The sequence below is a fragment of the Octopus bimaculoides genome, chromosome 28, assembly GCF_046866305.1.
Source record: "Octopus bimaculoides isolate indiv1 chromosome 28, ASM4686630v1, whole genome shotgun sequence".
Taxonomy (NCBI): domain Eukaryota; kingdom Metazoa; phylum Mollusca; class Cephalopoda; order Octopoda; family Octopodidae; genus Octopus; species Octopus bimaculoides.
In genome coordinates, this window is record NC_142955.1 from 2,572,857 (window position 1) to 2,589,491 (window position 16,635).

At 36.3% G+C, this 16,635-nt stretch overlaps 2 protein-coding genes across 8 annotated transcripts in view; both read left to right on the forward strand.

Annotated features, from left to right (window-relative positions):
• LOC149130448 (uncharacterized) overlaps positions 1–8,101 on the forward strand; it is a 105,410-nt gene extending 97,309 nt beyond the window's left edge. For 6 of the 7 annotated variants that reach the window (XM_089344287.1, XM_089344290.1, XM_089344285.1 and 3 more), the window contains one exon: positions 2,821–8,101. In XM_089344287.1, coding sequence (XP_089200413.1) covers positions 2,828–8,083 — 5,256 coding nt within the window. In that variant the 5' untranslated portion in view covers positions 2,821–2,827 and the 3' untranslated portion in view covers positions 8,084–8,101. Of the gene's footprint in view, positions 1–35; positions 284–2,820 lie in introns of those variants that run through there. The other variant, XM_089344288.1, reaches the window with a different exon arrangement.
• A 2,139-nt stretch (positions 8,102–10,240) lies between these two features.
• Positions 10,241–15,553, forward strand: LOC106871782 (uncharacterized). Its single transcript, XM_052977605.2, has 2 exons — positions 10,241–10,490; positions 11,897–15,553. Exon 2 carries the CDS (start codon positions 12,265–12,267, stop codon positions 14,005–14,007), a length of 1,743 nt encoding a protein of 580 aa, XP_052833565.1. The 5' UTR covers positions 10,241–10,490; positions 11,897–12,264; the 3' UTR covers positions 14,008–15,553.
• Positions 15,554–16,635: the final 1,082 nt, after the last annotated feature.

Below are 16,635 nucleotides of genomic sequence, written 5' to 3' on the forward strand. Positions count from 1 at the left end.
AGCAATACATAAGGGGACTTCTTTCCCCGACTTTGTTTCCTCATAAATGCTGCAAGTCAATTTGACCGACATTCGAACGACCCTGCCAATAAATAGATCTTTTGTTTCTGTCAAACAACATAGAACTGATCTTTGTTTTAAAAATTAAAAGTAATTGTTCTGGATATTTAATTCGTAGCGGGGAGAGGAAAATGAGTAATTTCTGATTTCTAGTTATAATGTCCCTTCCTGTTTGAAACCATTACATTACAAGTATTGAATCATCTTTTAGAAGTAAAAATTGGTGAGTAGAATTGTTTTTCAAGTTGATAGAGTTAACCGATTGTCAATGAGGTTGATAATAAAACATCTCAACAATTTTTGGTGTTTAACAAATATTATTTTCTCTGCAACAAAGAAATATAGTTAAAATTGGGGCAAAATGGGTAGTGATTAATTTAATTAATTTCTTCTCTTAAATTTGACGGTGCATAAATATATCGGGAACGGAGCCATTTCAGCAGATCAAGAAGTTATACAGAAAATCTGGGGCTAATACAGTTTCGAATAGAACTTTATGTTAAGTTCTTAGATTTAGCCTAGTTTCGTCGATTTAATATCATGGGACATTTTTCCATGATCTGCTTTCATTTGATTTAGATATTTAAATTTTTTTCTTTTTTCGCTTCTGATCATTCTGATGTCTTAGGATGGATAATTTATCAATTATAAGTGATGTGTGTGAGTCTTTGGCGGAGGTAAAGGATATGGCTCGCTCGACCTTTCGGTTATTTTTGGGGGGGTTTTTTTCTATAGAAACCCACATTTTTTTTTGGTAGAGATGGACTATATGTAATCTGAACCTTTCCCCCCCTTATTTATTAATTTTTTTTTTTTTACAGAATCCCACGTTTTAGGCTATGGAGATTCCGATTTTGAAAAATTTCTACCCCCCCCCCCCCACCAAGCAGGCTATTTACATGCTAGAAATAACAGCCAAATCTCACAAAACTAGGGTTAGGGTTAGGTTTACCCTGTGGGTCTATATAAAAACCAGAGGGGTGGGGGGGATCGAAATTTTGAAATGGAGATTTTTGAAAAAAAATTTTCAGAATCGGATTCTCCATGGTCTGAAACATAGGATTCCGTTAAAAAAACAAAATTTAAAAGGGGGGGGGGTATACCCAGATTACATATACTCCATCTCCACCTTTTTTTTTTTCAAGCGTAGTACTTATTTTATGGCTTTCTTTTGCCGAACCGCCAAGTTATGGGGACGAAGACACACCAACACAGGTTGCCAAGCAGTGGTGGGGGACAAAGACATGCACACACACATATATATACATTTATATGATGGGCTTCTTCCAGTTTTCGTCTACCAAATCCACTCACCAAGTTTTGGTTAGCCCGAAGCTATAGAAGAAAACACTTGCCGAAGGTGCCACGCAGTGGGACTGAACCTGGAACCGTGTGGCTGAGAAGTGAGCTTCTTACCATACCTGCCCCAATAATATATATAGGTGTAGGAGTGGCTGTGTGATAAGTAGCTTGCTTACCAACCACATGGTTCCGGGTTCAGTCCCACTGCGTGGCACCTCGGGCAAGTGTCTTCTACTATAGCCTCGGGTCGACCAAAGCCTTGTGAGTGGATTTGGTAGACGGAAACTGAAAGAAGCCCGTCGTATAAAAGTATATATGTATATATATATATGTTTGCGTGTCTGTGTTTGTCCTCCCAACATCGCTTGACAACCGATGCTGGTGTGTTTATGTCCCCGTAACTTAGCGGTTCGGTAAAAGAGACTGATAGAATAAGTACTAGGCTTACAAAGGATAAGTCCTGGGGTCGATTTGCTTGACTAAAGGTGGTGCTCCAGCATGGCCACAGTCAAAAGACTGAAACAAGTAAAAGAGTATACCCACATACACACTTTTATTCACTTTTGTGCTTATTTTCTCATATACCCTTGTATATAGGGTGCCAGGACAATTCATCTCCAGTTATTTGTCATTGGTTAATTTGTCCCCGGTCAATTCGTCACTGACCAATTTGCCCCAAAATACTATTAAATGTGATTTTCGAGGGAAAGTTTAGGACAATCAGTTTAGAATTAAAATTGTAGTTGGACAGTTACAGATATATTTTCGTTTCTTTGCTCACCCCCACCCCCCACCTGTCTCTCCCACTTTTAAGTATCTGAGCTGAACAGATTTTCCGAGCGGATCAAATTAAATTTATTGAATATACTTACACGTCAACATGACGACCTGCAAGATCATAATTTTAGAGAAAGGGTCAATAAAATAAATACCAGTTATACACTGGGGCCCAATGTAGTCAACTTATCCCCTCCTCTAAACAGCTGGTCTTGTTTCAGAATTTGAAATCAATATTTACACTCCATATAATTGACCCTTTTGTTATTGTATCTATTTTGAGATGCTCTGTGTTTCTTTCAATTATTTTAAATATAACAAAGAATTTAGTAAAATAACTTCATTATCATTAAGCTAGTGTTAGGAACATAAACTGCGACTAAAGTTTGGTGGAAGATTTTTATTCAGAACTTAAATCAGGAAATTTGTACTACAGAGCCAGAGCTGGTTTTGGCAAGGTTGGTAACAAAAGGGTTAATGAAACTTATGTCTTATATTTATGCAACAGATTATTATAAGATGTTTAATGAATGTCATTGTTGCTACAAAATCTTGTTTAAGGTTAATTAGACAATCTAATACACTGACAGGAATACATTAACATTTTGTTTGTGTGTTTAAAATAATGAAGTGAATATAATCTCCCACAGAATTTAATGTTTTCCTTATATTTCGTTATAGATTTACTATGGAAGAGCAAAGAGGAAGCACTTCAAGAATATCTACCCCTCAGAAAAGAACAAGTAAAAGTGATGAAAAGGTTGATACAAAACGGTGTAGATATGAAAGAGATGATGGATCAAGGAGAGAAATGTCACAGAAACGGGCTTCATTTCAGTCAACAACAAAACAAAAAAGACATAAAGGAGACCATGGAAAGAGGGAAATAATTGGAAGACGAGATGTTTTTGACAAACACATATATTATACAAGGTTCAATGCATATGAAGACAAAATGAATTTGTTGAAAAATTCTTGGAGAAAAATATGTTCATTTTTAAAAAGTGTAGGATTGGAGAGAAATATTTTTAAACAGCATTTTATACAGAGAAAAGAGATTTTGCAGAAAGACCTTGAGAAATACAGTGATAGTGAAGGTTTTATTATTTTGTGGAAACTTGAATGGTTTCTGGAACAATACATAAGCACAAATATTTTACAAGACAAACACAAAACCATTGAGGCACCGAAATTAATCAACAAATTTCATCCTCTTTCTCCAGTTGTAACCAGGGAAGCAAAGATGGATGAATCTGGTGAAGACTTAAGCAACCCAATATCCAATATTGTTGTGATACAAGGGGGGATTGTTACATATTCCCGCCATTGTATGACAATATGTTGTATGACAAGAGACGGTGACAGAAATGATGTCCATTGTCCATCGTCTGTCACTGATTTCACCAGAATCAGTCAAGACACAGTTCTGGCCACCCTCCCCTTCCGAAAAATGATTCTCATTATCAATCCTTTAAGTTTTATAATTAAAACACTTCAATTAGGATTAAACCTGGTTTCTTACTTAGAACATTCTACATTTATAGGTGTAGAACTGTTCAGTAAAGCCATATTTCTCATTGATTGGAATGATAACAGAATTATCACTCAATTCATTGCCAAGGAGATGCCTGCAGATATTGCTGTCGGTCCACAGACAAAGCTGTTAATTGCATTTGCCAATATTAACAAGGTTACCTGTTATAATCTGGGTGGCCAGCAGTTATTTGAGGTGGACACCAATTCTCTGGATCTCCCAACCCACATCACTGTGTACCAAAACCATTTTTATGTCCTCCAGGGACATATTATTTATCGGATTTCAGGTACAGGTGGTGTGTCACAGAGAGAGATTGGCATGAAATGCCAATATATTTCAGTTGGTACGGATACCATTTTGGTAACAGATTCTTGCGGTGGACCCCATGTCATTCAAACCAACAAATACTTTTGGCCCAGGCTGTCATACAACCACCAGCAACATACCCCGAGATTGAACAACCACATTTATATTGAGGATTGCTACCACATTACAAATATTCTCCCTATGTCAATGTCTTCTACATTAATAATCGATAGGGATAAAAAAGCTATATTATTCACCAAGACTGGTGAAATAATAGAGCAAAATCTTTTAATTTTCCCTGACATTCCTTCTTGCTTTTGTAGAATGAACCCTAAAGGATTTCTGGTCTTTTATCATGAAATGAAAGGATTTCAGTATATCACCTGTCCTGAACTAAGAAAAGGCCCTTTAATAAAGGTCCAAACAGATTACAGGAAAATATGTCATATTGTATCAAATAAGTGTTTAGCTGTGACCACCACTGAAAACAAAAATGAGATCCATATCCTATTGATCAAGGAGGACAAAGTTGACATTATAGAAAGAATTTCTCTGGGACATTCTAATGTCGCCATTGCTGCAACTCCAATTAATTTTGTAGTCGTAGATGGAAGGGAAAATAAAATGGTATTTTATTCCACATGTGGTGAAGAACTTTTTCAAAAATACCTTCCATTCTATGGCTACCCTCACCACATCTACTCTGATAATGTTTATTTTTATGTCCTCTTCAAGAGACACTCTATTCTGATATGTTATGATATATATGGAGAAATGAAATGGCAGTGGCAACTGCCTTTCCCTGTTCACCCTCACATTGCTGTTTTCCAAGGGACTGTTTATCTACCGGACACTCAACTCAACAGGGTCCTTCTTTACAAGTATCAGGACCGGTTGTCTGGCTGTTGTTTACACCTGAAAAATCCTTATATTAGAAATCTAAATCTACGACTCAAAGAAAAGGAGAAAGACAAAAAACTTGTCATTGGCGAAATATGTAATCTGGCAAATGGACAGTTGGTGGTGTCCGACATCAACCATGATTGCTTGTTATACATTTCTAATGAAGGAGACATTGTGTCGAGATTATCTCTGCCGTCTCCAGCTACGGATATATGTCGATGGGATTCTAATCAAATAGGTGTCACATTACCCCTACAGAAACAATTAAGGGTCATTGGAAACCTATCAAAGACAGTGAGAAGTGTATCATTAGGGCAGCCTTATGTACGGGTGTGTAAGATGGTTCAGGGACCAATTGTTTGTTATTGTGATAAACCATCACATTTAGATATTTTAGCCATTAAATATTATAATCAATTTGAGGTTATTAAGACAATTAATATCCCTTTTTTTGTGAAATCATTAGCAATAGAAAATGAAACACTTAAACTATTAATTGTCAATAAGGGAAAAGCTTTTCAGTACAACACTAGTATCTGTGGTGGTGGTCATGGCAGTACTAGTAGTTGTGATAGTAGTAGTAGTAGTAGTATTAAGATGGTCCCCAGTGTTTTAATGTCCCAAGTGAAACGTCCCCTCAATCTCTACGGTGGATCTATTGACCAAACGTTTGTGTATCTTGTAGACAGAAGCCGTATGTTTGCTATAAACGATCGTAATTTGTTGGTTAATGATCTCGTTACAAATAATCAACTTAATATCGACATAGTAGATGTATTTTCCAGAAACATTTCTGTGAGTGAAATGTTGTCATCTTCTTTATATCTACAGGATCTGACAGTTTCTGATAAAGCCCATGATGTTGTTGTCCATCCAGGTTTTGGAGACAAACAACCAGTGCAGATTTTTCGTTTGGTTATTACGGAAAACAACCTGATTGCAATATACGACAGGAAAAATAAAAACATTAAGATATTCACATTTGATGGTCATCTCTTAGATTCTGTCAAATTGAATGTTTCTCCCATCAATATGTGTCGATGGCAGTCAAATACATTGGTTATAACAACTGGTGATAATAAATACCAACTGTTGACATTAAAAGTTGAATTTCCATTGTCGTTGGTGATTTACCAGACGAGAAATGAATACCATTGCATTGCTCCTTTGTCAGATGGTCTACTAGTATATAATTGGGATGGAGATGAACAGACCTTGTATGTCATTGATTTTGATGAAGTTCATTCGACTGTGAAGATAATAAAACAAATAGACATACCTGAGACATTATTAACGAGAGGTGGTGAAGTTATTGATTATGTTGATGGCATAAGTTATATTACAGTGACTGCTAATGATGTCATCCTCATTAGCAACAGCAAATTCATCAATTTCCTCAGTAGTGATGGTCAGTATTTGCATTCAGTTAGACACTACATGAAGTATGTTAGTATTTATCGCAACATAACAGCTGATGACAGTTGTTTGTACATTAATGGATGCTGGGAAAGATATCATCTCTGTGGTATATTTAGCAACATTGTGTGTTTCACACAGACCGGTGACTACAGCAAAATATATTTAAATGAAAGAATTTATAAACGTAAAGTGGGCTTTAGCTGTATAAACAGTAAAGGGCCAAGATTTATTGGAAGTCACAGAAATAAATTGTATGTTGAAGGTTTGTTTAAGCTTAATCGGGAGAGATTCCCTGTTTGTCGTTTACAAACAGACCACTGTCCTATTCAAGTGAGAGATATTGATATTTCTGATGAAGGAAAGACAGTTGTGTGTGAAAAAGCCAATAATGGAAATGTTAAAATATTTGATGAAGATGGGGAGTTGCTATGTCACAGAGATGTTGGAAGTTTAGTTGGTGGTGTGTGTTTTACAGGCGAAAGAGAGATAATGGTCACACTTCCAAACAGACGAGAAATATTTCAACTGAATGGAGAAGATTTGGAGAAATATAAAGTTTGGGAAAGTCTAGTACCTTATGGTGTAATATGGAGAAAAGTGGTGGGTATTTACTGGTGTCAACATATTGAATTGATTGAATGTCATTGCATAAAGATTGATGGGGACCAAGTGAAGGTTCTGGAATCTGTGTCTTTATCAAATCTTGATTCTGGTCTTTGTTTCCCTTCCATTACATCTCAGATGAACAAGGAAATATTCAGTAATGAATTAATTAATAAAGGTAGATTAGAGGTAAGATGTGGTAATTACATAGCAGAGTGTAAGTCAGCAACTGCTGAAATATCAGTGAGAAGACTGCCACATAGAACAGCAGTGGTGCCTCTTTCCATTCCTACATTCGATGAACCAGTTAATTATGGCTATCTGGACAGTAGGGACTATAACAGTAAACTAATTAAGTTAGATGACAATGTTAGTGTGTTGATGTTTAGAGAAAGTGTCACATTAATCAGAACAATGACAGGAGACATACTTCAACATAAACAACTGCCACAACAACCACCACCACTGGACTTATGTCGGTGGACAGATGAATGCTTTATAGTTGTCTTTTGTAAAGAAATGATGGTCTTCAACAGAGATCTCTGTTGTTTAAAAACCATCAACACTGGGAAGTACTACAACAGTATTTATAAAAGCAATGACGATCAAATTGTGTGTGGTGGTCATTATATTAAAGAAAAAATCAAAGATGGGCGATATGTCTATTATTATTATTTAGATGTAATTGATATCGAAGGTGGGACGTGTGAATGCAGTCAGGAAGTTTGTTGTGGGGAGGTGAAAGTGGCGGTTCAGTTAGAGATGGTCTTTAGTGACATAGTAGTGACACCTGGTGGTGATATTGTTGTTGTGAAGTGGGAAGAGGTGGAGTTGGAGGGATGGAGGAGTAGTGGTCAGTATGTTCTCTATTGGTACGGGGAACATTTGGTCAGGAGTATAAAACTAACTACAGATCTAGAGTATAGTATTTACAGGCCTTGTCTAACCACACACGGCAGTTTCGTTTACATAACAGATAGAGATAACAATATTTACCAGATACCTGGACATATTGAACACCAAACATCTGCAGATATTCAACAATATTTATTGCTCAGGTGTGATGATAATGAAGTCTTCCAAGTTCTTGGTTTTGGTATCTCAGAAAATTCTTTCATGGTTTTTGGAATTGTTCCAGGACGTCAGTCATTTGCTTTCTTTCATTTTGACAAATAAATATTTTTGTAAATGTAATACGTTGTTGTTGATATTGTTACTGGGTTCACCTGGGAATCAAACCTGCACCGTTTACATTGCACTCTGCCTAACAATTGCTGTAGCATTCTTCAACACAGTCTCTCGTTTGGTATGTATGCAGTGTATGCTAGTAGATTTTATCTCTGCTTTTATATATAATTGAATAGTATAAGATGTAGATTCAGAGAAACCTGCAGCTATCGTAGTAAGCTCCTCTTACGAACTTGGCTATCAGACCACAAAGTAGTGTAATGTAATTTATCCATGGAACTGAGTGGTAGGGGTTTGTTCCCCCTGCAAGCAATATATAGGGCGCAGCACTACCTGGTGGAAGGTCTGCCTAGGTCACTTACGACGTCGAGGGTTCCAGTTGATCCAATCAACGGAACAGCCTGCTCGTGAAATTAACGTGCAAGAGGTTGGACACGTGTACCCTTAACGTAGTTCTTGGGGATATTCAACATGACAGAGTGACAAGGCTGGCCCCTTTGAATTACAGGCACAACAGAGACAGGAAGTAAGAGTGAGAGAAAGTTGTGGTGAAGGAGTCTCGTGGAGCTTCAGGTATTATCGCTCAATAAACACTCACAACGCCCAGTCTGGGAATCGAAACTGCGATCCTATGACCGTGAGTCCGCTGCCCTAACCACTAGGCCATTGCGCCTCCACTCATGTATAAGCATACAGTATTAAATTTTAAATTTTTATGAAATTGTTTCCATGGTTAGAAAATGTGAAAAACACATCATATTGCTGGAATATTTTCTATTGAAATTAACAACATGAATATGGAGGGATGGGCATGGCGCCAATTAAGTATTTCAAACAGTTCATCTGGATGAGCTGCTCTTTCATACGCAGACCCCCATTTGACCTCTTGGCTCTCATCGACCCCCTGTAATTTCTGGCTGTCCCTCGGACTCCCTTTGGCAACCCCTGCTGTAAACTTAGGAAACACTATTTTCAATTCTCTGTCACTTTAATGCTAATTATAATTATTGCCAGTACCGCCTGACTGGCCTCCGTAGGATTTTCGAGCGAGATCGTTGCCAGTGCCCCTGGACTGGCTTGTGCGGGTGGCACATAAAAGACACCATTTCGAGCGTGGCCGTTGCCAGTATCGCCTGACTGGCCTTCGTCCAGGTGACACGTAAAAGCACCTACTACACTGAGTGGTTGGCGTTAGGAAGGGCATCCAGCTGTAGAAACTCTGCCAAATTTTAAATTGGAGCCTGGTGTTGCCATCCGGTTTCACCAGTCCTCAGTCAAGTCGTCCAACCCATGCTAGCATGGAAAGCGGACATTAAACGATGATGATGATGATTCATTATCTCCATGCCGTATGTTTATAGCTATAGTGTAGGAAAGTTCAGTAACTCAACGGCAGTGAGAGATCCCTGTCTGGAAACAGCACGACTGGCGATTGAGAACCAACCGAAGCGCTCCCATGAGAAGGAAAGGGCAGAATGAGAAAGCTGGGTAATAAAAAATTTTTTAAAAATCAGACCCTTAAGCCTTGATTAGGTACGCAATCCAACTGTCTGAATGCATTGCAGGGTGGGGCGACTACTCCGTAATAGGGGACCCTCACAGGAACCCAAGAAAGATAATTGAGACACTGTGTGTCTTCACCCCACCCACCCCAACGGTACATGTAAGTAAGCAAACTTATAGGAGCTGGCTTCAAAGAAAATGTCAATTTTCACTCGCGAAAATAAAGAAATAAATTTTTTTTTTATGGAATTTACCGAACACCGTATGGCAACAGGTGAGTTGCGTGAACACCTCTTACAGTCAAAATAAAAGATTGCCATCTACACTATCTGAAGCGTATTTGGAAATTACCAAAAAACGGCATTATGAAATTTCCCTGCCCCCCCCCTCCCACCAAATTTCTTCATTTCTGACTTAGTTCCCTAACCCTAAAACTCTTAAACCTTAAAACTGTAACCCTAAAACCCCAACCCTAACTATATAAAAATTTTGTAATTTTTTTTTCAGAATCATAATTTCTTTACTTTTCGACATATTTTGAAGAAAAAAAATTCTGAAAGAAGTTTAAAATGAAGAAATTAGGGGTGCGGGTGGTAATTTTAAAAAAGGAGGGTGGGGTGGCGTACAAAAGGAAGTCTTGCCATACCAGTTAACTACCGCGATCCAGGTAATCGACCTAAGTATCTCCCCTTCCCCGAAATTGCTGGCCCTGTGCCAAAATTTGAAACAAAGATTTAATACGCATGCGCACTAAACGTACTTCCTCCTCTATTCATTACGTATTGATAAACATGTCAGTTGCTAAAATTTCTCTTAATCAATTCCCAAACACATTTATAATACATTTCTCTACCACCCGACGCACTTCTAACAACATTTTAAACACATTTGCGTAAGTATTAAACAATGAAAGCATTTAATCTTTTAATTCTTCGTGTCTCCGATGTCTTTTGTTTTGTTCGACATTTGGCTGCTGTTTCTAGCTAGGGAGGCAACCTTCTACTCGCTCCATCGTTTCCGTTGCAATCCGAAACAGTCAATTAGCAGGTGTTTTTTATTTTCCAGAAATTTTGCCTCATCTTTCAACCCGATTGTTAATTCACGTTGCTAATTAAAATATCTGAATGATTTTTAGTGTTTAACAATCAATATTCGTTTCTCTGTTGGATAAGTCAGTTTTTTTTAAAACACGATGTTTAAGATGGGGCAAAATCAGTAATGTCTAATTTCCATATTTTCTAATTAACTTCATGGTGTTAAAAAGAAGAAAGGATTAAAATTCTCTGCAACAAGTTACTTGACTTCACCACCGACATGCATTTATCACGAAGAAATCATTAAGAAGCTATTGATAATATTTTGTTCATTAATTTCTCATCATTTGCAATTATTTTCTGTGTTCATTCCACTGAGGAAGCAAAGCTTTTCTTATGCAGAGCCAGAAATCAGGGATCTGGAATTATCCAGTATTTTTAATTTTTTTAATTTTTATTTTGCTAGTTCATTTTGTCTCTTTGTCTTCTCTCCTGGTGCTATATGAACATTTAATGGTACTACTAAAGCAGCACGGTCCCGAACTCGCAGTCGCGCGTCCGCGCTAGCTAGTCTTGAGTGGTCGATCCTAACCCTAACCCGCGTGTGCAAATGAATACGTGTTTAGGGTTAGGGTTAGGATCGACCACTCGCGACTAGGTAGCGCGTTCGGGACCGTGCTGCTTTAGTAGTACCCATTTAATATGGTTTTAGAGTCAAATTTTGATTGCTATTTCAAGCATGGTGGTATCTCTTAGATGCCCTAAATAATAATTTATATCATCATCATCATCGTTTAACGTCCGCATTCCATGCTACGATGGGTTGGACGATTTGACTGAGGACTAGCGAACCAGATGGCTGCACCAGGCTCCAATCTGATCTGGCAGAGTTTCTACTGCTGGATGCCCTTCCTAATGCGAACCACTCTGAGAGTGTAGCGGGTGTTTTTACGTACCACCGGCACAAAAGCCAATCTGGTGGTACTGGCAACGGCCTCGCTCAAATGGTGTCTTTATGTACCACCTGCAACGACCTCGCTATATATATAATATATATATATACATATATATATATATATATATATATATATATATATATATATATATATATATATATATATAAATATTATATGTATATATACATATATTATATGTATATATACATATATATATTTATTTATAGAGTTTATCTCCATCGAAATGTTAAATCTGTATTTTCTAAGTAGCCTCTATATCTTACACTGTTGTTTCTTTATTATTTCAGAATATCAGATGACATTGGAATAACAGAAGATACATTCTCAATATTTATCATCTTTTAAAGACCAAAATGAAAATATTGTACAGAGCAGATATATAAGATTGTTTCTATAAATCTATGGTAGAATTTCTATGATATATTTACTCTGATATTGTGTAATTAACAAATTTTCTGGACATCACTGGCCAAAGTGTCTATATGACGAGTCTGTGTGAAAATTTAACTTGGATAATTTTTCTAAAGAGTTTAGGGACAAAGGTAACACTGGACAGAAATACAGCAGTCAAAATATTTGTAAACAAAAGACTATAGAAGCAAAAAGAAGTAAATATATATATATATATATATATTGTGATTTTCGATGAAAAATAATGGGAAAAAGTGGGAAACTAAAGAATTTGACTTTTCCAGAAGATAGAAAAAAAGGGAGGCGAAAATTGTCACATGATTGTGATGTCTGTAAAAAGTCCTTCTCTCAAAGGGGCAGCTTGAATAAGCACAAGCGTGTTCATACAGGAGAGAAGCCATATCAATGTAACATCTGTAGTAAATCATTCTCTCAAAAGGGTCACTTGAATATGCACAAACGTATTCATACAGGGGAAAAGCCATTTCACTGTGATATCTGTGGTAAATCATTCTCTAACCGAAGTGATTTAAATTCTCACAAACGTGTTCATACAGGGGAGAAGCCATATCAGTGTAACATCTGTAGTAAATCATTCTCTCAAAGTAGTGCTTTAACTCCTCACAAACGTATTCATACTGGGGAGACACCATATTCCTGTAATATCTGCAGTAAATCATTTTCTGGCTACAGTGCTTTAACTGATCATAAGCGTATTCATACAGGAGAGAAGCCATATCAATGTGAAATCTGTAACAAATCTTTCACTGTAAATAGTACCCTAACGAATCACAAACGTACTCATACAGGAGAGACACCTTATTCTTGTGATATCTGTGGAAAATCATTCTCCCGGAATGACAACTTAGCTAAACATAAATATATCCATACAGGAGAGAAGCCATATCACTGTGATGTCTGTAATAAATCTTTCTCTCTAAGTAGTACCCTAACTAATCACAAACGTATTCATACAGGAGAGACACCATATTGTTGTAATATCTGTGGTAAATCATTCTCTCAGAGTGGCAACTTAGCTTCTCACAAACGTTTCCATACAGGAGAGAAGCCATATCACTGTGATATCTGCGGTAAATCATTCTCCATGAGTTCTAACTTAACTGGACACAAATATATTCATACAGGAGAGAAGCCATATCACTGTGATACCTGTGGTAAATTGTTCTCTACAAGTAGTTACATGACTATACACAAACGTATTCATACCGGAGAGAAGCCCTATCACTGTGATGTCTGCAGTACATCATTCTCTAACCGAAGTGCTTTAAATTCACACATACGTGTTCATACAGGGGAGAAGCCATTTCGCTGTGACATTTGTGGTAAATCATTCTCTGGAAGTGGTAAATTATCTAACCACAAACGTATTCATACTGGAGAGAAGCCATATCACTGTGACGTCTGTGGTAAATCCTTCTCTAACCAAAGTGCTTTCAATTCTCACAAACGTGTTCATACAGGAGAAAGGCCATATCAGTGTAACATCTGTAGTAAATCATTCTCTGACCGAAGTGCTTTCAATTCTCACAAACGTACACATACAGGAGAGAAACCATATACTTGTAATATCTGTGGTAAATCTTTCCCTCGCAACTGTGCTTTGACTGATCACAGACGTATTCATACAGGAGAGAAACCATATCACTGCAACATCTGTAACAAATCTTTCTCTGCCAGCAGTAACCTAACTACTCATAAACGTATTCATACAGGAGAGACACCATATCACTGTGATATCTGTGGTATATCATTTTCTCAGAGTAGCGCTTTAACTAGTCACAAACGTATTCATACAGGAGAAAAGCCATATCACTGTGATATCTGTGGTCAATCATTTTCTGTAAGTAGTGCTTTAATTAGTCACAAGCGTATTCATACAGGAGAGAAACCATATCACTGTGATAGCTGTGATAAATCATTCTCTCAAAGTAGTGCTTTAACTTCTCACAAGCGTATTCATACATGAGAAAAACCTTTTCTCTCTAAGTGGTGACTAGACCCTTTATCATGCAGTTAATTCTGTCGAATGTGATGTTTGTTTATTCACATTATTTTCAATTTGTCATACATTCACAGCTTTCAAAGTTTGCTGATGTGATTGTGTATTTTTAGAATGACATTGTTGCGTAGATGTAAGAGGCCGACTCTGACTAGTTTGAATATAAAATAAGTAGAATAATTGGGCCAGATATGACAAGTTTAAATACTAAAGAGTGGACACTAGATGTACCAACATTTCTTTCTTCTTACAATGACCATAGCGGTCATTTTTGACTGTCATTGAAAATCTTATTTAATACAATATATTTTAAATATCAGCAAATGCAGTGAATAAAGGATTTGAAAGTACAGTCTTTTAGCATTTATTTACATGCAAAAAATATATATCTCTACACATATGAAATGATGCTTATGATTGCACCATTCAATAGAGTTGTAGAAATTAAAAAGTAAAAAGCAAAAGTGATGATAAATGACCGCTCGGTACTGCGAGTGTTAACTGTGTATCCATATAGATGTGTGACTATCAATGAGACCATTTATAAGAACAATAAGCATTTTGAGCTCCTCCTAAAATGGTGGTAGTGTTGTGGGTTTTCTCCATGGCAACAACCAAACTACTCATCAGGGAATTGCTGTAATTGTCAAAATTGACTCTATGCCAAAAAGAAAACAAGGGACACTCTGTAACTATATATGTATTCACACAGAAATGGAGAAAGAACAGTGTGTAATAACAGCCTTCCAACTCTATAGTTTATTTCACAAGACCTAAGATAGCTTACCTGTGGGATATTTCTCTTTAATAAAAGCAATTTTTTCCAGATTTTAAATTTGTTTTGCATGAATTTTGTGAAAACTAATAGGTGTGGCTGTGTGGTAAGCAGCTTAATTCCCAACTACATGGTTCTGCGTGGCACCTTGGACTGGTTTTTTTCTACTATCACCCCCCCCCCCCCAGGCCAAACAACCCTTTGTGAGTGGGTTTATTAGAAGGAAAGTGAAAGAAACCCATCATTTATATATGTAGGAAGCATATTGTCTACCTGGCTATTAAGCTTTGAATGAGAGTCTGGTCCAGCCTTCCAACCCATGCCAGCATGGACAACAGACATTAAATGATGATGATAATGTGTTTATTTCAGTGTTGTCAACATTGATCATGTTATTAGGGTTGGACTAAATCTGTTGCAGAGATCAAATGGTCTTAAGTAGCCATTTGAATGTTTTAGCAACTGTTTTTTTGTACCAAAGCAGAAAAATTCTCTTCCTGTCCACCAGTTGTTATATAAGGAATGGTCCCTCACGCCTTTAGCAGAGAGAAGAAGGGAGTAAGATGAGATCACAACTACCAATGCCCAGCACAATTAAACCATGAACATGCTACAGAATTTCAACTGTTCCAGATAGAGCTCGTTACAACTTGCAAAACGAGTTACTTCACAATATGCGAGACATTTGCCATGTATTTTTATAAGAGGTTGTAATAAATAAATAACAGTTGCATTCAATTTACCTGGTTCTTGTTATTTGTTTATATAAGGGTAACTCCAGGCACACAGACTAGACCAGTTAATGCATAACCAACACAACTACATCAAGATGAACCAATTACAGTTAACTTAGGCAAAACACCAAACCATCACTCATTATATATATGTGTATGTCTTCCAGTATTGCTTGACAACTGGTGTTGCTGTGTTTCTCCGATTCTCATTCTCTCATTTTTTTCCTCCTTTTCTTCTCTACTAGCAGTTGCCACATTCGGTAATAATGTCTTACGGTTGAGTTGATTTTTATGCATTTCCCTGAAGAGAAGATTACATCTTTCTCAACATCGTTCATTCCTTTGGAACGAACCAATTGTAATCGTCAAAACATATGTCGGAAATAAAAGAAATCATTAATACATGTGTATAACTCCATTTATTTAAACTTATATTTATTCAATATACCTCAAATTAACAGGGAGTTTCTACCTCATAAACAGGAGTTACACCAAAGTTATTTTGTGGACTTTGCTACTCTGGTATCTATTAACCAATTTGTTTTGTCGGAGTTAATTATTATCTAAGAGAAAATAAATACATATAATTATATATATATATATATATATATATATATATATATAAAATATATAGTTTTAGGGAAAATAACCAATTATCAAGAACTCATCGATGAAAATCCACTATCACATATAGAAAAATTAATAATTAAAAGCACAATAAATGAGTATAATATAAAGTAAAGTAAATATCATAAGATAAATATAATAAAATAATAATAATAATTATTTATTATATTATATTTATCTTATATTTACTTTACTTTATATTATACTCATTTATTGTGCTTTTAATTATTAATTTTTCTATATGTGATAGTGGATTTTCATCGATGAGTTCTTGATAATTGGTTATTTTCCCTAAAACTATATATTTTATATATACTTTATCTATAAGGCTCAATTTAATTTTAATTTTTTATAAATTGATTTTAATTGAGTTTTTTGCCTGTAATTTTGGATTTTGTCCCTAATATTATTATTATTATATATATATATATATATATAGGCGCAGGAGTGGCTGTGTGG

Bases quoted from the DNA above. Each gene is read 5' to 3' on its own strand.
- LOC106871782 (XM_052977605.2), top strand. From the start codon at position 12,265: ATGGGAAAAAGTGGGAAACTAAAGAATTTGACTTTTCCAGAAGATAGA.